The sequence below is a fragment of the Apodemus sylvaticus genome, chromosome 5, assembly GCF_947179515.1.
Source record: "Apodemus sylvaticus chromosome 5, mApoSyl1.1, whole genome shotgun sequence".
Classification (NCBI taxonomy): Eukaryota; Metazoa; Chordata; class Mammalia; order Rodentia; family Muridae; genus Apodemus; species Apodemus sylvaticus.
In genome coordinates this window covers 83,737,392-83,757,878 of record NC_067476.1, presented here as the reverse complement: position 1 = coordinate 83,757,878, position 20,487 = coordinate 83,737,392, and the positions used below count along the sequence as shown (strand labels likewise).

Genomic DNA, 20,487 nt, shown 5'->3' with positions numbered 1-20,487 from the left:
GACCTGATACCCTCACACAGACCAAGTACCAATGCACATAAAATAAAACTAAGTTGATCATTTTAAAACACACACACACACACACACACACACACACACACACACACACACACACACGAGGCCATCCTGGCCTACAAGAGAGTTCCAGGACAGCCAGAGTTATACAGAGAAACCCTGTCTCAAAAATCAAAACAAATAAACAGAAACCAAAGAATGTAAAAGGAATGATAACTACTAAAAGTTCCTTGCTTGTGCTAACATTCTCACCACATTGGACTCACATCTTGGAAATCGGTGAACAGCAGGCCAAAGAATTTGACCAGCCATGCCTGGAGGGTGCCTGTGTGTATGTGTGCAGAGACCTCACCGAGTGCCTGACTTTCAGGAGAGTTTGAAGTCACCACACTCAAGGCAAACTTAGATCACCTGTGGAAAACCACAGATTTTCTTCTGCTACTGAATTGACAGCACTGAGGGGATGGCTCAGATAGTAAAGTACTTGGTGTCCAGGCACGAGGGCCTGATTTTAGATCCCCCAAATTCACGTAAAAAAGCTGGATGTGGTGGCACATGCCTCCTGTGATTCCAGAGCTGGGGAGAGAGGAAAAGATCACTGAAATTCACTGTCCCACCTGCCTCGCATGTTCAAGGCTGATTCAAGACCATGTCTCATAAAACTAGCTGGATAGCTCCTGAGGAAGCCCCAGTCTGCACATGCCCACACATACTCCAACACAGCCTTATCCAGCAGCCTGGGTCGACACAGGAAGAGGGATGGGCCTGGCTCAGCACCTGACCTCCTTCCTCAACCTCTGGGGTCTGGGTGGTCTGAAGCAGGTGAACTCTGAGGGCCAGGAGAGCCAGGCCTCAGCTCTGCTGACTCACCACAGAGCTCTGGCTCTACCAGGCTCTGGTGATCCTGGCAGGGAAAGGTACCCTGGCTTCAATCAGGGCTAAGCTGCTTGCCTCTGCGCTGTGCATGGGGCATGTGGTAGCCAGCCAGGAGCCCTGTCACCCCAGAGATGGATTGTTATCTTTTGATGGACAGAGCCTACACCCCAAATATTCCTGTACCCCTCGGAAGGGGCTCATTGTACAGAGTGTTACCAGAAAATCACCAGATCAAGAACCTCCTTAGAAATCAATGGGGAAGGGAGAGGTTCTTCTGAAATCATATTGACCCAACCAGAAATATAGTACCGGAAAACAGTCTATCCTTGCAATCAAGAAAAACATCCACAGGCCAGGCGGTGGTGGCGCACGCCTTTAATCCCAGCCCTTGGGAGGCAGAGGCAGGCAGATTTCTGAGTTCAAGGCCAGCCTGGTCTACAGAGTGAGTTCCAGGACAGCTAGGACTATAAAGAGAAACCCTGTCTCAGAAAAAAAAAAAAAAAAAAAAAAAAAAAAAAGAATAGAAAGAAAACATCCGTAACACAATCAAGTTCCTTACACAAGCAGATTATGCAAAGGCACCAGACATCTGCTGACCTTTCCAGGTAAGCTAGTGTGATTTCACACCAGTGTCATTACATTCAATAGAATATCCAATCTCCCCGATACCCATACCCATTTGGGGCTCCTTGTATTAAGTTCATTATGAATGTTCAGGTGGTGGGAACCTGAGAAACAGGAATGTGAGGTCTCAGCAGGTTAATGGAATGGGAAGGGAAAAGGGGATGAATTCCAGTCAAGGCTGACTCCTACTTGAGAACAGCAAGGGACTGTCAAGTGGTAGGCTGGGGGCTGAGGTCCATGACCTGCTGTGGAATGAAAATTATGAAATAGTCTGCTTCTACAGACAGGATCAATAGTCTCTCTCTAGGTGTGACCCCAAAGAATTCAGGTCTACAATTTTAAGAACGGCCTACTGCTCCTCATTTTGTATCCCTATACCCACAACATAGTAGCTCTTAGGCTCCTTAGAGACATTCCTCTGTGCAGTGGACAATGATCAGTGCAGAATTCATGAGTGGCCAAAGTGCAGTGTTTGTGGTGTTCTCAGCCACAAACGGGCCATCTGTATTACACCCCCACTGTCAAGGCTCAGGGACCATGGCAAAGTGGACAGGAAGGCTGTAAGAGCCAAAGGTAGAGGGAATGAGACTCGAAGTCTCTTCTGGACACGACGCGGCCCTGTACTGATGAACCCATAACAACTACGGTTGCCCAGACAAGATCAACCCATTCACCAACCCAGTAAGAGGGGTGTGGGGATCACAATCTCCCACTCCTAGAGATATTGGCAATTAACAGCTTCTGGAGAGGAAGAATCCATTTTAAGGGTGTTTTAAGGCCCCTGTTAAGTCAATCATCTACCAAAAAAATGGCTCTACATCCATAAATGTATAGAGAGCACACATTAAACTTAATGGGTTATCTTTAAAAAAGACAAAAAAAAAAGAGGACAAAAAGTTGGGAGAGGATGGAGAGGTGGGGGTGGGAAAGGGGCATAAATATGATCAAGACGCATTGTATGAAATTCTCAAAGAATTAATAAAAGTATTCTTTATGAGGCCGGTAGCTTACATGAGCTTTGTCCTGACTTCCCAGTACCTCACTGGGCAGCCAGAGCTGAGATTTTGTATCTTTCCTGCAGATTCAGATTTTCCAAACCAAGTCAGTTAAAGATCTTCATCTCTTGCAGTCCTGTATCTCAGAGAGCAAGCTAAAGAAACCTGGCCCCACATCCTAATGAGGCCATTTCCCAGCAGGTGACGGAACCTCTGTGAGCTGGCTGTCTTATCCATAAAGGGAGGAAAACAGCATCCATCCTCATACCAACCCCTGGGTAGACAATGCAAGGAGTGCCCAGAGCTTCCTATGGCTGTTCCTATTAACAGCCAAAGCTAATGTTATTGAGCCTATTAGCTGTCCCAGTGCTAAGTGCTTTCAGGTGTGGTATACTATTTAATCTTCACAGTCTTATAAGGAAGATACAATTATGTGTCTACTTAATTAAAAAAGGAAAGAAAGGAGGGATGGGTAGGAATTGATCCTTAGAGGTCAAGCACATCGTCCATCAAAGAGGAAGGCTATCGTTTCAGACCGGCTGCCTAGCTGCCAGACCTCTATTCTTCACCAGTGGTGCTGTTTCCTTGCATGCACGCATGCACACACACACACACACACACACACACACACGAGCACACACACCAACCAGGCTGTACTGTGCTACTGTGGGGATCACTGTTCTGTGGAGATATTGAAGGAGAAAAAGACATGGGGTCCTATGACATGTGAGGCACATGAGAGAGGTGGTCTAGTGTGGCTAATCTCTCAGGGGAGCCTCCACTGACAGTTAGCTCTGGTTTTTGTTTCACATCATAGACATCAGCAGAGCGTTGTGGGGCCCATGGACCTTGTATCGCCTCTTACCATGCAGGCGTGAGCTCCACTTGGAATTAAGGTGTTGAGGTCATTTACCCAAATGAGAGGTAGAGAGGGCGGACGACAGAAACTCAAGTAAAGAGCCACAACCAGGACCATCACTGTTATTTATTCATGTGCATTTATTTCCAAGGCTCTCCGCTTTCTTCTGAATTGGAGCTGTGGTCCAGCAGCGCTGCAAGCTCCGAGAAGGGTCTGAGGGACCATGCTGTCGTCTGTCTGCTGCCTTCTCTGAAGGGAAGCGGGCACAGCTGCCATCACCCCTAATTCCCTCCATGTATTCTAGGGCTGGAAGTGAGCTCGCCTGCGCTAATGCTGGAGGCAAACTCCTTAGGTGAGCACCACAGCACCTGCCTGAGTTCTCCACAGCAGCACGCACAGCACAGGGGGCTGATAAAGAACATGTTCCCTCGCACTGCTGCAGCTGGCCGTAGCTTAGCTCCACACAGGGTGTTCACAGAGATGGAGGCTTCTGCTCATCTTCAGAAAAAACAAAAGGAGGAAGAGAAGAGAGGAGCAATGGGCCTGGGCTTCCGATCCTCCACTGTGCCTTCTGAGTAGCAGCAGCCCCTCCATCCCACTGTCTGCCCACTGCCAGCGCTGTGCTGACAGACACACCTTCGCAGGCCAATAGCTGGCTGCCTTATTTATTAGCTACGGCAGAAAGTTGGTCCCGAATGCGACCCAGACCGTCCAACATGGTGTCCAGCGTTTCTTTGCTCAGCTCCATGGTCACAGCCGAGATGGAGGGTTTCTCTCCACACAGACTAGGATCCTCCAGGATCTGCAAGAACAACATGGCCCAGGAAGTCAAAGCTGCCTGCCTGTTTCTTCCTGGGAGTGAATCGTTCCTACTCAGTTGCATGGGCTCCTAAGAGAAGTCGCTTGAGTGCAGCAGAGAATCCTGGCCTTTCCTTCTTTAGCAGCGGGTTGTAGGAGATGCTCCAAAGGCCTGGGTTGCTTTCCCTCTACATGCTACGGTGAGCAAGGCTCACTGACCTCTCCGATACTGGGTCTCGGTACTCAAGTGAGAAAACACTACCTGTTCACACCTGTTCACAGAGCCACTTGGACAAGTGGGCTCTGTGGCATGCCTGAAACAAAGTTCCAGATATAGCTATTTGGTCTTAAAAGAGGAAATGAAATGTTACTATATTTTGGAAGGGATCTGTTAAAGACACTTCTTCATTTTCGACAAATGTTGAGTTTCTGGGTGCCTGGGGAAGTGGCTATAGCATTGCATCCTTCTAATTTTAACTCCCCAAATCCAGTAAAATGGCCGTGGGCCCTTATGAAGTTCAGAAAAGAACAAGAAGGTGAAGATAATGAGACAGGGCATGTGACTACGGAAGTGCTGGCCACTCAGCTGCCGACAGTGGCTTCGGCTGTGCGGCAGCAGCTTGGGACCGCCCAAGTCTCCTGGACAGGAAGTTAGAGGCTGTCTACCTGAGGGAGGGGAGGGCTGTCTGAATCTTCATGGGTAATCCTGCTGGCAAAGCTGGACACCTTCAGACATCAGCACATCATCTAAAAATAATACCTCTGCATTTATCCTCCTAAAAGTTCTGCTTTTAGCAACTATTTTATTATGACCATCTTGAGTCAAGATTCTCCTACAGGTATAACTGTGAATGAGCACCACATTTGGGAGGGGTTATCATTATCTTTACTTTGCTGGGTTTAGATGACTGGGGGTGAGGGAAGGCCAACTCACTATCACTCCCTCTTGTCTCCTGAGGAGTTTGACACTGGCATACCTTCATCTGGAGCAGGCAGGTGGGGACAGCCATGCGGCTGATGTTGTCAGAGGAGGTTTTGATATCCACTCTCCAGTCCAGGTCCACCAGGCGAGGCAGAGAGACTGTGGAGGGAACAGCTTTGGTCAGAGGTTAGATACTACCTGTCTCTCCCAAGCTTTTCTTCGATGACAGGTGTCTGTAAGGAATGAATACACACAATATGTCTGACTACAGGCAAGTCTCAGAAAGAGACACAGAGGCCCTAAGACCTACAAGTTGTGTGCCTTACACATGGCTTGGTGCCACCTGTTCTTAGCACCAACTCCCAGTGGGTGCATCTCCAGACGCTCACACTCCAGGTGTTAGGACAGAATGACACATGACACACGGTAGAGATGCAGCCACAACGGCCTGAGTTGAAGAGGAAGGGTGACTTCAGCAATGGCACTAGGGACTTTGTTTGCTAGAAGCAAGACCTTCATGTGTCTAACCCTGGAGCCTGCTTCCTCACCCAGAAGCTGGGACTGCAGGGTTGCTGGAAGGGCAGGATGAGTCTGCGCTGACACAGGGCTCCAGTTCTGTGACTGCTCAAAGTGAGCACAAGGACAGTCACCTGGCACACTCTTACCCAGCCATCTTTCCTCTTCACAAACAGAACACGCGTGTACTTCTCACTGCCAGTATTCAGTGTACACAGTAGGTGGTGTGTTCTAAGGTCACTGTCGTGTGCATATACATTGAGCATATCCCACCTGATACCCACTTCTCTCTCCTCCTCCCCTTCCTATTAGCCCGCTCTGTTCCCTCTTTTTTTTGTCTTAAGTAACATATACTTTAAGTACTTCACTTTCTACTTGGGTGTTTCTGTATTCTTTAGCAACCCACTTCTATCATAACATTAATAATAATAGTAGTGGTGGTGGTAGGATAATAATAATGTGAAACTTAAAAAGCACAACACAGAGTGGGGTTTGGGATTAGAATAGTTCTCTGCTCTGCAGTTAAGTTCTTGGCTGGGGTTGGGGGGACTCAGAGCTGGCACTGAGGAGCAGGGCAGGGGAGAGGCAGGCAGGGGCCTCAGGACTCACTCTGGTTTGCTTGGGCTTCAGTTCTCCAAGTCAATCTGTTTAAGAAAGAAAAATTGGGAAGAAACAATGGGGAACAATGAGGGTCCCCAGCTTATGGCCTCTTACCAAGAAGGCCCTCAGAAGCCCCTCCCTTCAAAGGCAGTTTTCATTGTTTTGTAGAGATCAGTGATGGCAAGGCCCACATCCTGCTAGTTTTCATAGCTTAGGAAAAAATCCACAGACAAACATAAACTGGTATAAAAGGGCTGTGGCCCTAAGACAGGACCCAAGCTCAATCCGTGGGACCTATACAGTCAAAAAAGAGAGCTAAGTCCTGCAGGCTGCCCTTTGACCTCCATGTCACTACAGCATGCCCCACAGCCCTCCAAATAAATAAATGTAATAAAACATTAAAGAAAAATAGAAAACTTAATGTGTCACAATCTTCTTGTGCTACTGGTCCCAGAGACAAAACAGAAAAGGTGAGTTTACTCTCCCTTCCCTGAGCACACACCATGAGTGCCAGCCACATCTTATGTAAAACACACCATACACGCCACAGCACACAGCATCAGGGTGAGGTGCCAAGCAGTCAGAATAAAGTGTGGTCGCGTGTGAGAGCCCTTGGTGAATAATTATCACCAGTTTCTGCTGCTGGGTCCTCCAAGCTGTCAGCTAGACAACAATCACTTCTGCTTAAGATTCAGGTTGAAGAGCATCTTCCCAGCTTAGAAGATACAGACAATTCACAAGAGAAATGAGAATGACCACGAAACACAGGAAAAAGACAGTCAACATTTCTAACATCAAAAACCTAAAAGCTAAAATGAGAAACCGTCTCCCATTCACAGAACTGGGGAAAGCAAGGAAACTGCCAAGCCTGCTTCGAGGCCAGGCTCGTGGTGCATGCCAGTAAGCACAGCACAGGCATGACAGGCTAACCTCGGCTACACTGGGAGGCCCCATCACACACGAACAAACAACCACCAAAAAAATAACAACAACAACAACAACAAGCCAAGTTGAACAATGTTCTGGAGACAGCTTGACAATATAAGGCCGAGCCCAGTATGTCACAGGATGCACATGACCTTTAAGCCAGGAAGTGAATAACTGCATACATAACAAAGTTTCTATAACAAATTGTTTTTGCGAGAAACTGCCAATATCTTAAATAGCTAACCTTAAGGGATTTGAAAAATGACACCGAATTCCTCCATGGACTAGAATATACTTTACATTTAACTATTAAAAATAACCCTTGGGTCATTACTGAAGTGTCATCAATATTAATACTGTTTGCTGAAAGTAAGTAAGCTCTAAAATGGCAAGGTCCTGCCTGTTAAAAACAAAACCAAGAGATCAGCGTCTCCATATATATATGCAGAGAAACAGCTGAGATCTGACCTTCAGGCCAGAGTGGGAGCTCATGCCTGCAATCCCAGCACTTGGGACGTGGAGGCAGAAGGACCACAAGTTCAATGTTATCCCTGGGCAAAAAGTGAGTTCAAGGCCTGTCTCAGCTACATGAGACTCCTCCTCAAATAACAGCCATAAGCAAAGGGACGGACAGCTTTCCACTAAAGAGCAGATGCAGCTAACCTCTGGGTGTGGGGCTACAGGGTCTAACTTTCTCTCATCATTTATCATATTACAGCATTCACTTTCAACCACAAAACTTACATTTCTAGAATAGTAATAATAAGAAATATGAAAGTTTGAAGGGGACTCTCAAAAATACACACTTACATGTGCTCCAGGATGATTTTCGTCAGCAGGTTTTTGAGGTTTTGGTGGAAATTTTCCGGAAAAAGAGCCAGAATTGCCTCAGCAGAGGACAGATCACGGAAGGCCACCAGCCTAGTGAAGTGGTGCAGAGCCTGGAGCAGCTGCAGGACAGAGAGGGTAGCACTGCAGCTGAAGGGTGGGGGCAGGAGGGTACACACGGGGGGACAGGAGGGTACACGTGGAGGGGCAGGGGTAGAGCTCTGGACACTCTCCCTGGGGACAGTCACATTTATGAGTTAACTGCAGTGTGGGGGCCCCCATAGCACAATCTGACACTCTGTATGACTCTGCTAGTTCACTGGTCCTTTTAGAAGACAGAGGTAGTCGACTGACATAGGAAGCCATCAGCTTGTCAGAAACTTGTTAGTTGTGGGCAAAGGGATAATATATCTTTTTGCCTTCTGTGGAAAAATCTGACCTCCACTTAACTTTGTGATGCTGTTTCCCTGGTAACCTGAAAGAAGTGGAAAGCCAGCGAGGTTACTAGGCAACCCAGCATTGGCCCAATGCCTCTGGACTAAGAGGACTATGTAAACACTAGGGCGCTCTTCCCTTAGTGAGGCTGTGCCCCCCTTATAAGAATCTGAACCTGCCCCCCTTATAAGAATCTGAACCTGTGCTTATTGAGTTGTTAGAGGAGATTCTGGTTCCCCTGGAGAGTGGGCATCGATCTAAGGTGGAAGGCATCTCATGTCCTTATCCTTAAGCTGTCACCTGGAAGATCAAAGAAAAACAGTTCCTGCCCAGTGGTGTGACTCTCTCTGTGAAGGAGGAGTCTTGGACCGACCCTGCCTCGCTATGTGTTCCCACCTTATATCCTTGCAGGAACTGCACATCAAACCCAGGGCTTCTGCACAGCGGCCAGCACTCTTATCAGGGAGCTATACTCCCAGCAAACCACCCCATGTCCTTGTAGATCTGCAGTAGATTGTAGCTTAGAGTTCACTAATGACTTTAAGGATGTTTAGCTGAACCCCAGACAGCTCTCTGGAGGTGAGCTTTCCTCCGCTCTACAGCTTTATGTGAGAGCATGGAGGTTGTCTGACTAAGAATGGACACACCCTAGAGGGGAGGAGAAGAGAAGCCCACCATGGGTGGAGCTAATGCTCAGCAGTGGCTACATCATCAGCATGCTCGGGACAGGGCTTGTCCAGTCTCTATAGTCCCCCCGCCCCTTCCTTTGCTTTTCTAGAATCGCCCAGCTGTACCCAAGTCCTGGCTTCAACATTTATTTTAAGGGTATCCAAACTAAGTCTAGAATCTTACTTTTGCCTTTTACTTTTCTATAGTTGATTTCCATGAAGAAAGCTCTAGATTAAAGAAAAATAATGCCAGTAACAGCACTGTTAGGATGAAGATACCTAGCCAAGCATATGCACCCTGGATGGACAAACCATCACTGCTGTATAACTTATCTTGAGACACTCTGGCCTCCTCTCAGCTGCCTGATGAAAATCATATGAGCTGAGCAGAAGGCATGCAGGGGCCGAGGGAAGAGAGGGGGTGTAGGGAACACAGTGTCCCTGGGGGAGCCTGGCTGAGCCCAGCAGTGGGGTTAGCAGTACTCTCTAATGCCACTCGGACCTCGGTGCCTCAGCATAAAGATATCCCCACAAGGTCTGTCCTCAGCTGTCCAGCTGACAGCTCATCAGCACCTGCAAGTCACATGCTGTGCACAAAAATCACAAAAGGTCGGGTTTTTTACACACTGCATAGACAATAAGTCTGAAATGAACGTGGCCTGGAACTCTGGTTATTTCTCATAAGGGGGCTTATATGTCATAAAGAAAGGCTCAAAGACAAAGGCCTTAGAGTTCATTAATATTTTTAAAACTCTGAAGTTTGCTACAGTGTCAACTGACATGTAAGGAGAAAAGGTCTTTGGCTGTTCATCTGACTGGGAAGTCAAGAGAAAGGTTACTAAGTGGTGGGGGCTGTGGCCGGGGCTGTTCTCACCACACTTACCTGCTCTGCCTCCTCCTGGGTCACAGACAAGCTGGAACATGTATTATCCAGGAGTTCTTTTGAGTCAAGGGCTGAACTGGAGAAGCTTTCTTGGCACAGTTGTCTGACGACATCTTTTGAGGAGGCCTAGGAGTTAATTTACAGATGGTAAATACGCAGAATTATAGTCTGCAAACATTTGTGTTGGTTATTTTATGACATTTTGAGAGTTTCTTAATGCTAACAGCTCACAGGATACTCCTGCTTCTGGGAAGATGAATGTGCCTTTCTATATTCTTCCTGTTGAGATCAACTAATGTCCCTGGGCACTTAGGGAAAACAAACTTCACCTTGCACGGGAGGTGGGGAGGAGAAGCCAGACGTGCTAGGGAAAGGCCCAGGGAATGACGTGGGTGCTGAGGCCCTTGGGTGCCTCACTGATCCCAGACCTTGCCCTAAAGGGGCAACTTCCCAAGACAGAAAACCTTTAGACAATAGCTACCCTACTTCATCCAAAAATAACTTCATATAAGAAACTATGAGCACCCAAGACCAGGACCAGCAACAGCTGAGAGGAAGCCTCCTGTGAGCAGCAAGCCCTGTGCTGCTAGTGCATGGCGTCCCAAACGACTCTGCTAGCGTGGTATCCAGGAAGGATGAGGGGGGAGCTGGGATCTTCATTCCTACTGGCCTGTAACAAGCCACACTACTCTGTAGGAATCTGGACTTCCATTTCCAATGGAATCAATGAGGTAGCACCCTGTTTTCTCTTGTTGTGATAAAATACTGACTAAAACCAACTTGGGGAGGGAAAGGGTAATTGGCCTACAGGTGACAGTCCACAGTCACGGGGAGGCCAAGGCCGGAACCTGGAGGAAGAGACTAAAGCACAGGCCAGGAGGAGCAGCCTTACTGGTTTGCTCATCATGACTTGCTCAGCCCGCTTTCTGCTCTTATACAACTTCAAGGCCACCTGCCCAGGGGTGCCACTACTCTCAGTGGGCTGGGCCCTCCCACATCAGTCACTAATCAAGAAAATGTCCTTCAGTCTTGCCTACAGGCCAACTGGACAGAGGCATTTTCTCAGTTGGGGCTCAGTCTTTCTAGGTGACTATTTAATTTGTGCTTTTGTCAAGTTGACAAGGCACCCTACTCTCTATCTTTGCAGTGCTGGGAAAAGTCAACTCTGACAAGATTTACACACTATACACAGTCTCGGAGTGTAACAGGGACATGACCAGGTTCTAAGAGAAATCACCGTGTGACCAGGAGCCAGGAAGGCCTTAAGAATAATGAAAAGGGTATTCAGAACTTCTGGGCTAATTAATATCCACTTATCAGAGACTGCATTCCATGTATATTCTTTTGTGATTGGGTTACCTCACTTAGGATGATATTTTCCAGATCAAACCATTTGCCTAAAATTTTTGTGAATTCATTGTTTCTAATTGCTGAGTAGTATTCCATTGTGTAAATATACCACATTTTCTGTATCCATTCCTCCTTTGAGGGACATCTGGGTTCTTTCCAGCTTCTGGCTATTATAAATAAGGCTGCTATGAACATAATGGAGCATGTGTCTTTATTGCATGCCGGGGAATCCTTTGGGTATATGCCCAGGAGAGGTATAGCAGAGTCCTCTGGAAGTGTCATGACCAGTTTTCTGAGGAACCGTCAAACTGATTTCCAATTTTAGTATATGTGCTGCCGAAGCGAGCACGTCAGACTGATTTCCAAAGTGGTTGTACCATCTTACAGCCCCACCAGCAGTGGAGGAGTGTTCCTCTTTCTCCACATCGTTGCTAACACCTGCTGTCTCCTGAGTTTTTGACCTTAGCCATTCTGACTGGTGTGAGGTGAAATCTCAGGGTTGTTTTGATCTGCATTTCCCTAATGACTAATGATGTTGAGCTTCTTAAGGTGCCTCTCGGCCATCCGAATTCCTTCAGGTGAAAATTCTTTATTTAGACCTGTACCCCATTTTTAATAGGGTTCTTTGGTTCCCTGGGGTCTGACTTCGTGAATTCTTTGTATATATTGGATATTAGCCCTCTATCAGATGTAGGGTTGGTGAATATCCTTTCCCAATTTGTTGGTTGCCACTTAGTCCTTTTAACAGTGTCCTTTGCCTTACAGAAACTTTGTAATTTTATGAGGTCCCATTTGTCAATTCTTGATCTTAGAGCATAAGCTATTGGTGTTCTGTTCAGGAACTTTCCCCCGTGCCCATGTCCTCAAGGGTTTTCCCCAGTTTCTTTTCTATTAGTTTCAGTGTGTCTGGTTTTACATAGAGGTCCTTGATCCACTCGGAGTGGCACAAATCGCATAACAAATGACTCCCATGAAGAAGTATGGAGAGGGTCCTGATCCTGGAAAGGATTGATCTAGAGTTGGAGGGGAGTATCAGGACAGAGAAAAAGGAGAGAGGTGATTGAAGAATGGATGGAGAGAAGAAGGTTTATGGGACATATGGGGAGGGAGGATCTGGGAAAGGGGAAATCATTTGGAATGTAAACAAAGAATATAGAAAATAAAAATATAAAAAAAAGAATAATGAAAAGGCAGAACGGACCGATGCTACAGGAGGCTGAGGAAGTAAGATTACAAGCTGCAGGTCAACTCGGGCTACATGACCAATATTTTAATGCAGCTATGATTGCAATATTCCAACAATTAAAAACATGCCTGAAACAAATACAAAGACTGCCAAAAAATGGAAGGCAATAATAATAAAGTGGAAACCACCAGAGACACAACCCAAACACTCAGAAGACTAATGCAGTGAGGAACTGATGGATGGAAGACAACCGTTGTACAAAATTACCCAGTCTGAGCAGAGGAAAAAATGGACTAAAACTAATCAACACACCTGAGGGTGGAGGCTGCAGGGTTCCACCAAAGATCTAATGTACTTCTGAAGTCATGGGAACAAGATAAAAGTGGAAACAGCAGTTAGACAGAGAGACAGACAGGTAGACAGGCAGACAGATGATAGATAACATTTAAGAACATAGAACACATTATTAAACTTTCTAAGTTTAGCCACAGACTTAATGATAAATAAAGAACCAAAGTGAACCCTAAGGGTATATAATTTAACAATCTCATACCAAGATACACCAGAAATTAAACTTTAAAAAAAAGACAAACAATTATACATATTACAAGAAACAATCAGAATAACAATGGCTTTCATGTGGGAACTCAAGAGAGGCAGGAGAGCATAGTTCTCAGAGCAGAATGAACTGTCAACCAGAACTCCCAGCTAGGAAAATGTCTATCAGGAGTGAAAGAAAACCAAGACAGGTGCTAGACTATCTACCATGAGGGTAACTACGTGGGTTTTTGACAGAAAAGCAATGGCAGAAGTGTGGGAGCCACAGCGACCTGACTGAAGCCACCTCGGGTCACCACTACAGAATCACTGCCCTGGGCAACCCTGGCCTTTCCCCTCAGCATTCTAGAGACACACAGAACTGTTAGAGTGGCATGTGAGCCTCACAAGCTGGCCCTGGCATCATCAGCACCAATGGTGAGCCTGACCTTTCTTTAGTCTTCTGCAACCTTCTCACTATGGCCGTCAGTGCTTTTATAGATTTTCCTACACCACAAAAAAAGAAAGAACAAGCAAAGATGTAAAACGAAACAAAACAAAACAAACATCTTTTATAATACATTTGAAGGACAAACTAAAAATTATAATACTGTTTGGTGGAGCTGTAAGTATAATGGAGAAAAGCTATTTAATAAGAATGTATGATAAGAAGACTTCATCCTGAGATACAATGTGACACCAATAGACTGTGATAAACTATTTACATGCAGTGTACTGGAAAGGCTCTATTAATAAGGGTATCAGAACCCCAGATAATATAGAATTCTGTGTGCACATGTGTGTGTATCTGTGTATGAATGTATATGTGTGAACTGTCTGTGTATATATGTGTATGTGTGTATATATGTGTGTCTCTGTGTGTACAGGTGTGTATGTGCCAGTGTGTGTACAGGTGTGCATGAACGTGTATATATGTGTGTCTGTGTGTGTCTGTGTACATATGTGTCTGGGTGTGCATGCATGTGAGTGTGTGTATATGTGTATGTGTGGTATGTGTACAGGTGTGTATGTTCCAGCATGTGTACAGGTGTATATATGTGTATCCATGTGTGTATGTATGCATATGTGTCTGTGTGTGCATGTGTGTGAATGCATGTATATGTGTATGTGTGGTATGTGTCCATGTGCATATGTGCCAGTATGTATACAGGTGTGTATATGTGTGTCCATGTGTGTATGTGTGCATATGTGTCTGTGTGTGCACGCGTGTGAATGTGTATATATGTGTATGTGTGGTATGTGTCCATGTGCGTATGTGCCAATATGTGTACAGGTGCGTATATGTATGGTTCATGTGTGTATGTGTGCATATGTGTCTCTGTGTGCACACATGTGAATGTGTATATGTGTATGTGTGGTATGTGTACAGGTGTGTATGTAACAGTATGTGTACAGGTATGTATATGTGTGTCCATGTGTGTATGTGTACATATATGTGTGTGTGTGTGTGTATGGGTGCTACTGTGTATAGGAGTGTGAGAGTGTGTGTCCACAGGGTGTTTAGTGTCCTGCTTCATTACCCTCCTCCTTATTCCCTTGAGACAAGGTCTCTCACTGAAGCTGAGCTCAGTTGGCAGCCAGAAGCCTCAGAGGTCTCCCATCTCCGAACTCTACAGGGCTCTCGTTCTGGGTAGCTGTGGCTGTGTATAGTTTTTTAAGCGAGTGCTAGAGAGTCAAACTCTCTTACCCATTTAGCCGTCTTCCTAGTCCCCAAAATAGAGTTCTTTCAAAAATGTTCAAATAACCCATGGGAAACCAGAGAAATGTAAAAAAGAAAAATAAAATAAAGAATGAGCAGAACAAAACAGATTTAAGTCCTAGCATGGTAGTATTTATATTAAGTCTAACTGACTTCAATATTCTAATTAAAATAAAAAATTGGTGGAGTGGCTGAAAATGTGAAATGCTAAATACAAGGCTCTCCTTTCAAGAACATGGGCAGGCTACAGGGAGACGGGTGAAGGAAGAATGCTATTCAGACATTAATCAAGGGAACCCAAGGAAGGCCTCACCGAAGCCAGATAAAGCATGCTCTGCAAAAAGGAACCAATCAGGACCGTACTATAAAATGCTTCACGATTCTGTCCACCCAGAAGGCATCCAGAATGACTATGCACCCAGCAAGAGGACCACAAACTGCGAAGTGCTAACTGACAGAACCGTAAGGAGAAGCAGGTGACTTCCCAAACACTACGGGCACAGCAGAACCCCTCCTTCCGCAACCGATAGAACCAGCCAGATATGAAACAGGATATGGAAGAACTCAGCAACACCATCCATCACTCTAATTGACATCCGTGCAACACTTCCCTGGTAGGAGGACGGGGAAGCGAGTGAAACAAAGAGCTGGCAGTGACAAGCCAGACAGCGAAAGGCTAAGGGGAGTCTACGCACACACCCGACGCTCCCACAAATGGACCAATTACTCAAAAGCACCAGCACTGCGCCCTCATATGAAACAGATATGTGACGGCTGTCACTATTCAGGAAATTGAATCCACAATGCTAATTCAGAAAAAGAAATCTCTAGACCAAGGCATTTTTCACTGAAGAATTCTAACAAACATCTCAAGATTAAAAATATCAATTCTATAAATCTCTTTAGAGAAGAGAGAGAAATAGTTTCCAATGTATTTTATAGATAAAATTACCTTAATATTCAAACCAGACAGTTTGGATATTACACATCAGCATCCTCACATAAAAACTGACACAGAAATGCTTAGCAAAATATCAGCATATAGAAATGAGCAATATATAAAGAATATATAAAAGGGATTATACACTATGGGCAGACAGGATTTATTCCAGGGATCTAAATCTGGTTAAATATTTGAAAATCTATATAACTCATTTTGATAATTTTAACAGACCAAGGGAGGCAGGCACACATCTTAAAGGAAGAAAAATGTTTGATAAAATCAAATATTAGGATTTTTAAAACCTAAACAAACAGAATGGCAAGCGCTGCAGAGCCTGAGGATAAGAGTTTGATGCCGAGAACATACGAGAACGTGCATGGTGGAAGGAGAACCAACTGTGAGTTGTGTTCTGGTCTTCACACCTGCACCAAGGCACACAGGAATATGTGCATGGATGCACACACACACACACACACACACACACACACACATACACACACACACAACCAAAAAACCCCAAAATATTGCCGAAACCTAGTGTAAGTGAATTTAACAAGTTTGGGGATATAAAACCAACACACAAAAGTCAGCTTTATTTCTGCACACAGACACCCTTAACATAGCACAGGATGACTTCCATCCTGCCTTTAAAATGCCCTAATTAGCATTTGCAAGCAAAGAAGTGTGACCAAAGGGAGTACTGTGGGACACACTGTAACACACTACAGCTCCACAACAAGATATTTCTTCTCAGTTGAGGGGGAGGTGCAAAGGGTGGAAGGCAGGTTCAAGGGAACGGGGAGATGAGTGGGATTGGGGTGCATGATGGGAAATCCACAAAAAAACGAGAATATTTTTTTAAATACTCTAATTTGGGGGGGGGGGGGGGCTGGAGAGATGGCTCAGTGGGTAAGAGCACTGACTGCTATTCCAGAGGACCCAGATTCAACTGTCTGTAACTCCAAGATCTGACACTCTCACACAGACATGCAGTCAGGCAGAACACCAATGTACATACAATAAAAATAAATATTTACTTTAAAAATACCCTAATTAGAAAATACATACAATACACCTAACCTATGGAATGCCATGGTTTGGTGACGGTTCCTGGACAGCACTGGTTTTTTACACTGAATGATGCCTGGCTCACAGGGCACTGAGGAATCACTGCCTGTCATCTCCAGCATCTTCCTGCAAGCCAGATGATCTGAATCTGATGTATCATTTTGATTCAATGCTTTAATTTTCATATTGTTGTAAGGGAAAACAATCAAAAGTTGAACCATCTTAATTTGTGCTCTATCTGTCTAAGTAATATGGACATGTAGACATAATTTAAAAAGTGTCATTTGCAATTGGTCAAAGGATGAACCCTGGTACTTCTGTGCTATGACTATATATTGCAGGTAAAAGATCTCAGAGAAGATGAGATAAATATGGAAATATATCACATTTATGTTCTGGGAGATTCAATATCCTAGAGAGGGCAACTTCCCCCTAATTGGCACATTTGTTCAACACAATTCCTATCAAAAAATCTAAGCAAGTGACAGGAGCCTGATATACCTGTCTCCTGAGAGTCCTGCCAGAGCCTTACAAATCAGGGTTAGATGCTCGTAGCCAACCATTGCACTGAGCGTGGGGTCCCCAATGGAGGAGTTAGAGAAAGGACTGAAGGTGCTGAAGAGTTTTGCAACTCCACAGGAAGAACCACCAACCAGACCCACCAGAGCTCCCAGGGACTAAGCCACCAACCAAGGAGTACACATGACTCCAGCTGCATATATAGCAGAGAGGACAGCCTTGTCAGGCCTCAATGGGAGGAGAGGTACTTGGTCCTATGAAGGTTCCATAGATGCCCCAGTGTAGGGGAATTGAGGGCCGGGAGTGGGTGGGTGGGTAGAGGACCACCCTAATAGAAGCAGGGGGAGCGGAAATGGGATAGGGGGTTTCTGGGAGGGGGGAAAACTGGGTAAGGGTATAACACTTGACATGTAAATAAATAAATAAATAAATAAATAAATAAAAATTAAAAAAAATCTAAGCCATTGGTCTTAGACATAGCCAACAACATTTAAAAATGTATAGTGAAAAGCAGAGTTAGAGCAGCTGGCCACGTCTGCAAGCATGCCTGTGCCTGTGAGTGTGTGGGGAGACACATGTGCACGCGTGTGTACACACTGCCTTTTCAGTATTTATGTTATGCTAATTTTTAAAAACTCAATCAAGGAATGTCCCAAGACAAGCAGGCATGGAGAAGGAATGGTTTACATCAACCACAATGAAGAGGGAAAAACTGGTAATGAGAACTCTTGGATCCTAGTCACAGCCCTGTTACACTAAGGCACTCCATGGCTACTTCTTCAGCACATACTGGCTGCCAGCTGTTGTTCTTGCTGGCATTCGCTTGTGAACAATGAAGTCAAAGTGTTCAGGCGTGGACTGAGCAAATGCAGCTAGGGAGATGTATACTGGAGAGGGCGGTATATGTGTGGCTGATCATGATAGTGTCACGAGGATCATTTCTGATCTTCAACTGGCGAAGAGAGAACAGAAAACAAAAACAGAAATCAAGTTCCTCAGAAGACACCAGAAAGAGATCCACGGTGTTAACTAGTAGTAAGTTCTAAGAGGGAAAGCAAAGCCACCCTTCCACGGAGTAACTCAAACTTTATGACGTCCCTAGAAGTACTAGGGCGGCAGTCCGTTAAGAAGGAGAGGATTTCCCTGATAGAGCGAGCATAGACTGGGATGAAATGGGGAACTGGTGACTGTCACCCGTGCTCCAATACGAAAAGCCACTTATGATCACTAATTCTTGGGGGCACTTACATCGACTATCTGATTTTTACTTCCACCTTAATATCAGGGCGTATTAATTTTGTTGCTCTTGTTTAAAAACTCAGAAAAGCTGAGCGATTTTTCTCAGGGTCACATGGAGAAGCACTGGCGCCCGGGGAGTGAGGTGGGAGTGGAACAGTGCTCAAAACCAGGGTCTGTTTATTCCCAATTCGTGCTTTGCATCAAGTCCCAGACACTAAGGCTGTCGCCGCACGCGACCCCACCCCTTCAAGATACCTTCAGCAGGCTCTGGAGCGCCACGAAATGCTCCGCTGTCAAGGCCGCCATCTTTCTGGAGTCACGTGACAGCGGGGCGTGCCTCGTGACCTCTCGCAAGACAAGCTGGGAGTTGTAGTTCTTCACTGTGACTGGAGGAAATGGCGTATGAGTATTAGCGTGTGCAGAGAACAGGGAAGTCTCACTCCTGTATGACTAAATTCAAAGACCAGAGGACCAAGATGCCAGGAGAACTCGGATATAGGATGATTTCCATGGAAAAACTGGCTGGATTTCCTAGGTCAGGGAAACTGATTTTGCCTTTGCCCTTCTGGGTAGGCTGGCTGATCAGCGGAATGCACCTGCAGACTTGGCATGCACCTTGGCATCTTAGATGCCCAGAAATGATCGGCCTATTCACCATCTGGATTAAAACGAAGCTGTGCCTATTTGGATTCTTGGAAGTCACACACACACACACACACACACACACACACACACGCGCGCGCGCGCGCGCGCGCGCGCGCGCTCACATGCCTGCAGTACACCCACCACTTTAAGGCATTTAGTTTCTTTTCAGTTTGTGGAGAGGTATGGAGCTTGCCATTATGGCTAGACTTAACCAAAAATTAAGCTAAGTCGCTCAGGGTTCTTTGTAACTTACCCGCAGTCCCGGAAGAGATCTGATTGGAAGAGCAGCTGATTAGGAAAGGGGTTAGGAAGGAAGGAGGCATGTGAAAGCATTACCTTTCTCAGCGCTGCACACCTCCGGCACAGTCTCCTCTGTCTACACTCTTTCCCTTGAGTCCCTTGCTCTGGGAACTCAATGTTGAAGGGAGCGAGGCCTGCTAACACCTTCCTCAGAGGCCGACCCTCCAGCCTTCAGAGTCAAAAAGTAGTCAAAGGCTTCACTGCAACCTTGCTATGGGTTGACTCTGAAATCTATTCCACAGGTTCATCCTGTGGTCCTTTGGTCCCTAGCTTGTGGGACTGTTTTGAATGTTAGAACCTTTAGGACCTGGGACCTATCTAGCGAAGATCCTTAGTGGCAGGCCTTTGGGGGTTTTATGCTGCTCCTGGTTCCGGCCTGTTTGTTGGTGACTTGTCCGCTGCCCTGTAAGGAGTCTTGGCTGTACATTACTGCCACCCTGCTCTGCCATGTTGAACTACAACTTCTGAAACCATGAACCAAGATAAACCTTCCTCCTCTAAGTCATTCCCATCCAGTTCCGTGTCATAGGGACGCACCAATAACCAACGCACTTGAGAAATTGAAGGCACAACTGCTCAACTGAGCTATCCAGGGTTTCTGGCCTTGAAATATTGTATAAGTCTTTAGGTGTAGCCTTTCCATATCTTTATTCAAAGTGACTGCAGGCTGTGAGCTTCCAGAATGAGGTACTAACTACTGTTTGCCAGCTACTAGGGAAGGCTTACATCCGGATGGGGCAACGATGACGGCCAAAGCAGCCATTTCCCCTGGCACGTGCCCTCTTTGCTGGGTACTATGTCTACTTCAACTGCACGATGGGGAGTGACTCCAACTTCAAGAACAGGATTGAGAACTAAGAAAGAAACAGAAACCTGTGAAGGAAGGAGCTGGGCTTTCTAAGATACTTGACTTTAAAGACATGATTCTTCCTTGAATAAGCACAGCCTGGTGGAGAGTTACCAGCAAAAGGCGGATGTGCTGAGGGTGTAGACCAAGCTGATGCATGTTGTTGTGTGGGAGCAGCTTCAACAGC

General features: G+C 45.8%; 1 protein-coding gene across 1 annotated transcript; it reads right to left on the bottom strand.

The window, feature by feature from the left end:
• Window positions 1–3,477: 3,477 nt before the first annotated feature.
• Window positions 3,478–18,842, bottom strand: Commd9 (COMM domain containing 9). The gene is made up of 6 exons (XM_052183082.1): window positions 18,764–18,842; window positions 9,947–10,072; window positions 7,943–8,082; window positions 6,215–6,249; window positions 5,145–5,248; window positions 3,478–4,171 (listed from the first exon to the last, which is right to left on the bottom strand). The coding sequence occupies exons 1-6, from the start codon at window positions 18,812–18,814 to the stop codon at window positions 4,031–4,033; spliced, it is 597 nt and encodes a 198-aa protein (XP_052039042.1). The 5' UTR covers window positions 18,815–18,842; the 3' UTR covers window positions 3,478–4,030.
• Between the last annotated feature and the right edge of the window lie 1,645 nt (window positions 18,843–20,487).

Excerpts from the sequence above, each read along its gene's own strand:
- Commd9 (XM_052183082.1), bottom strand. The coding sequence starts at position 18,814 with ATGGCGGCCTTGACAGCGGAGCATTTCGTGGCGCTCCAGAGCCTGCTG. Across the intron at positions 6,250-7,942 it reads AAAATCATCCTGGAGCACAT|ATTGACTTGGAGAACTGAAG; the intron begins GTAAGTGTGTAT and ends TTTCTTAAACAG. Across the intron at positions 5,249-6,214 it reads TGAAGCCCAAGCAAACCAGA|TCTCTCTGCCTCGCCTGGTG; the intron begins GTGAGTCCTGAG and ends TTCCCTCCACAG.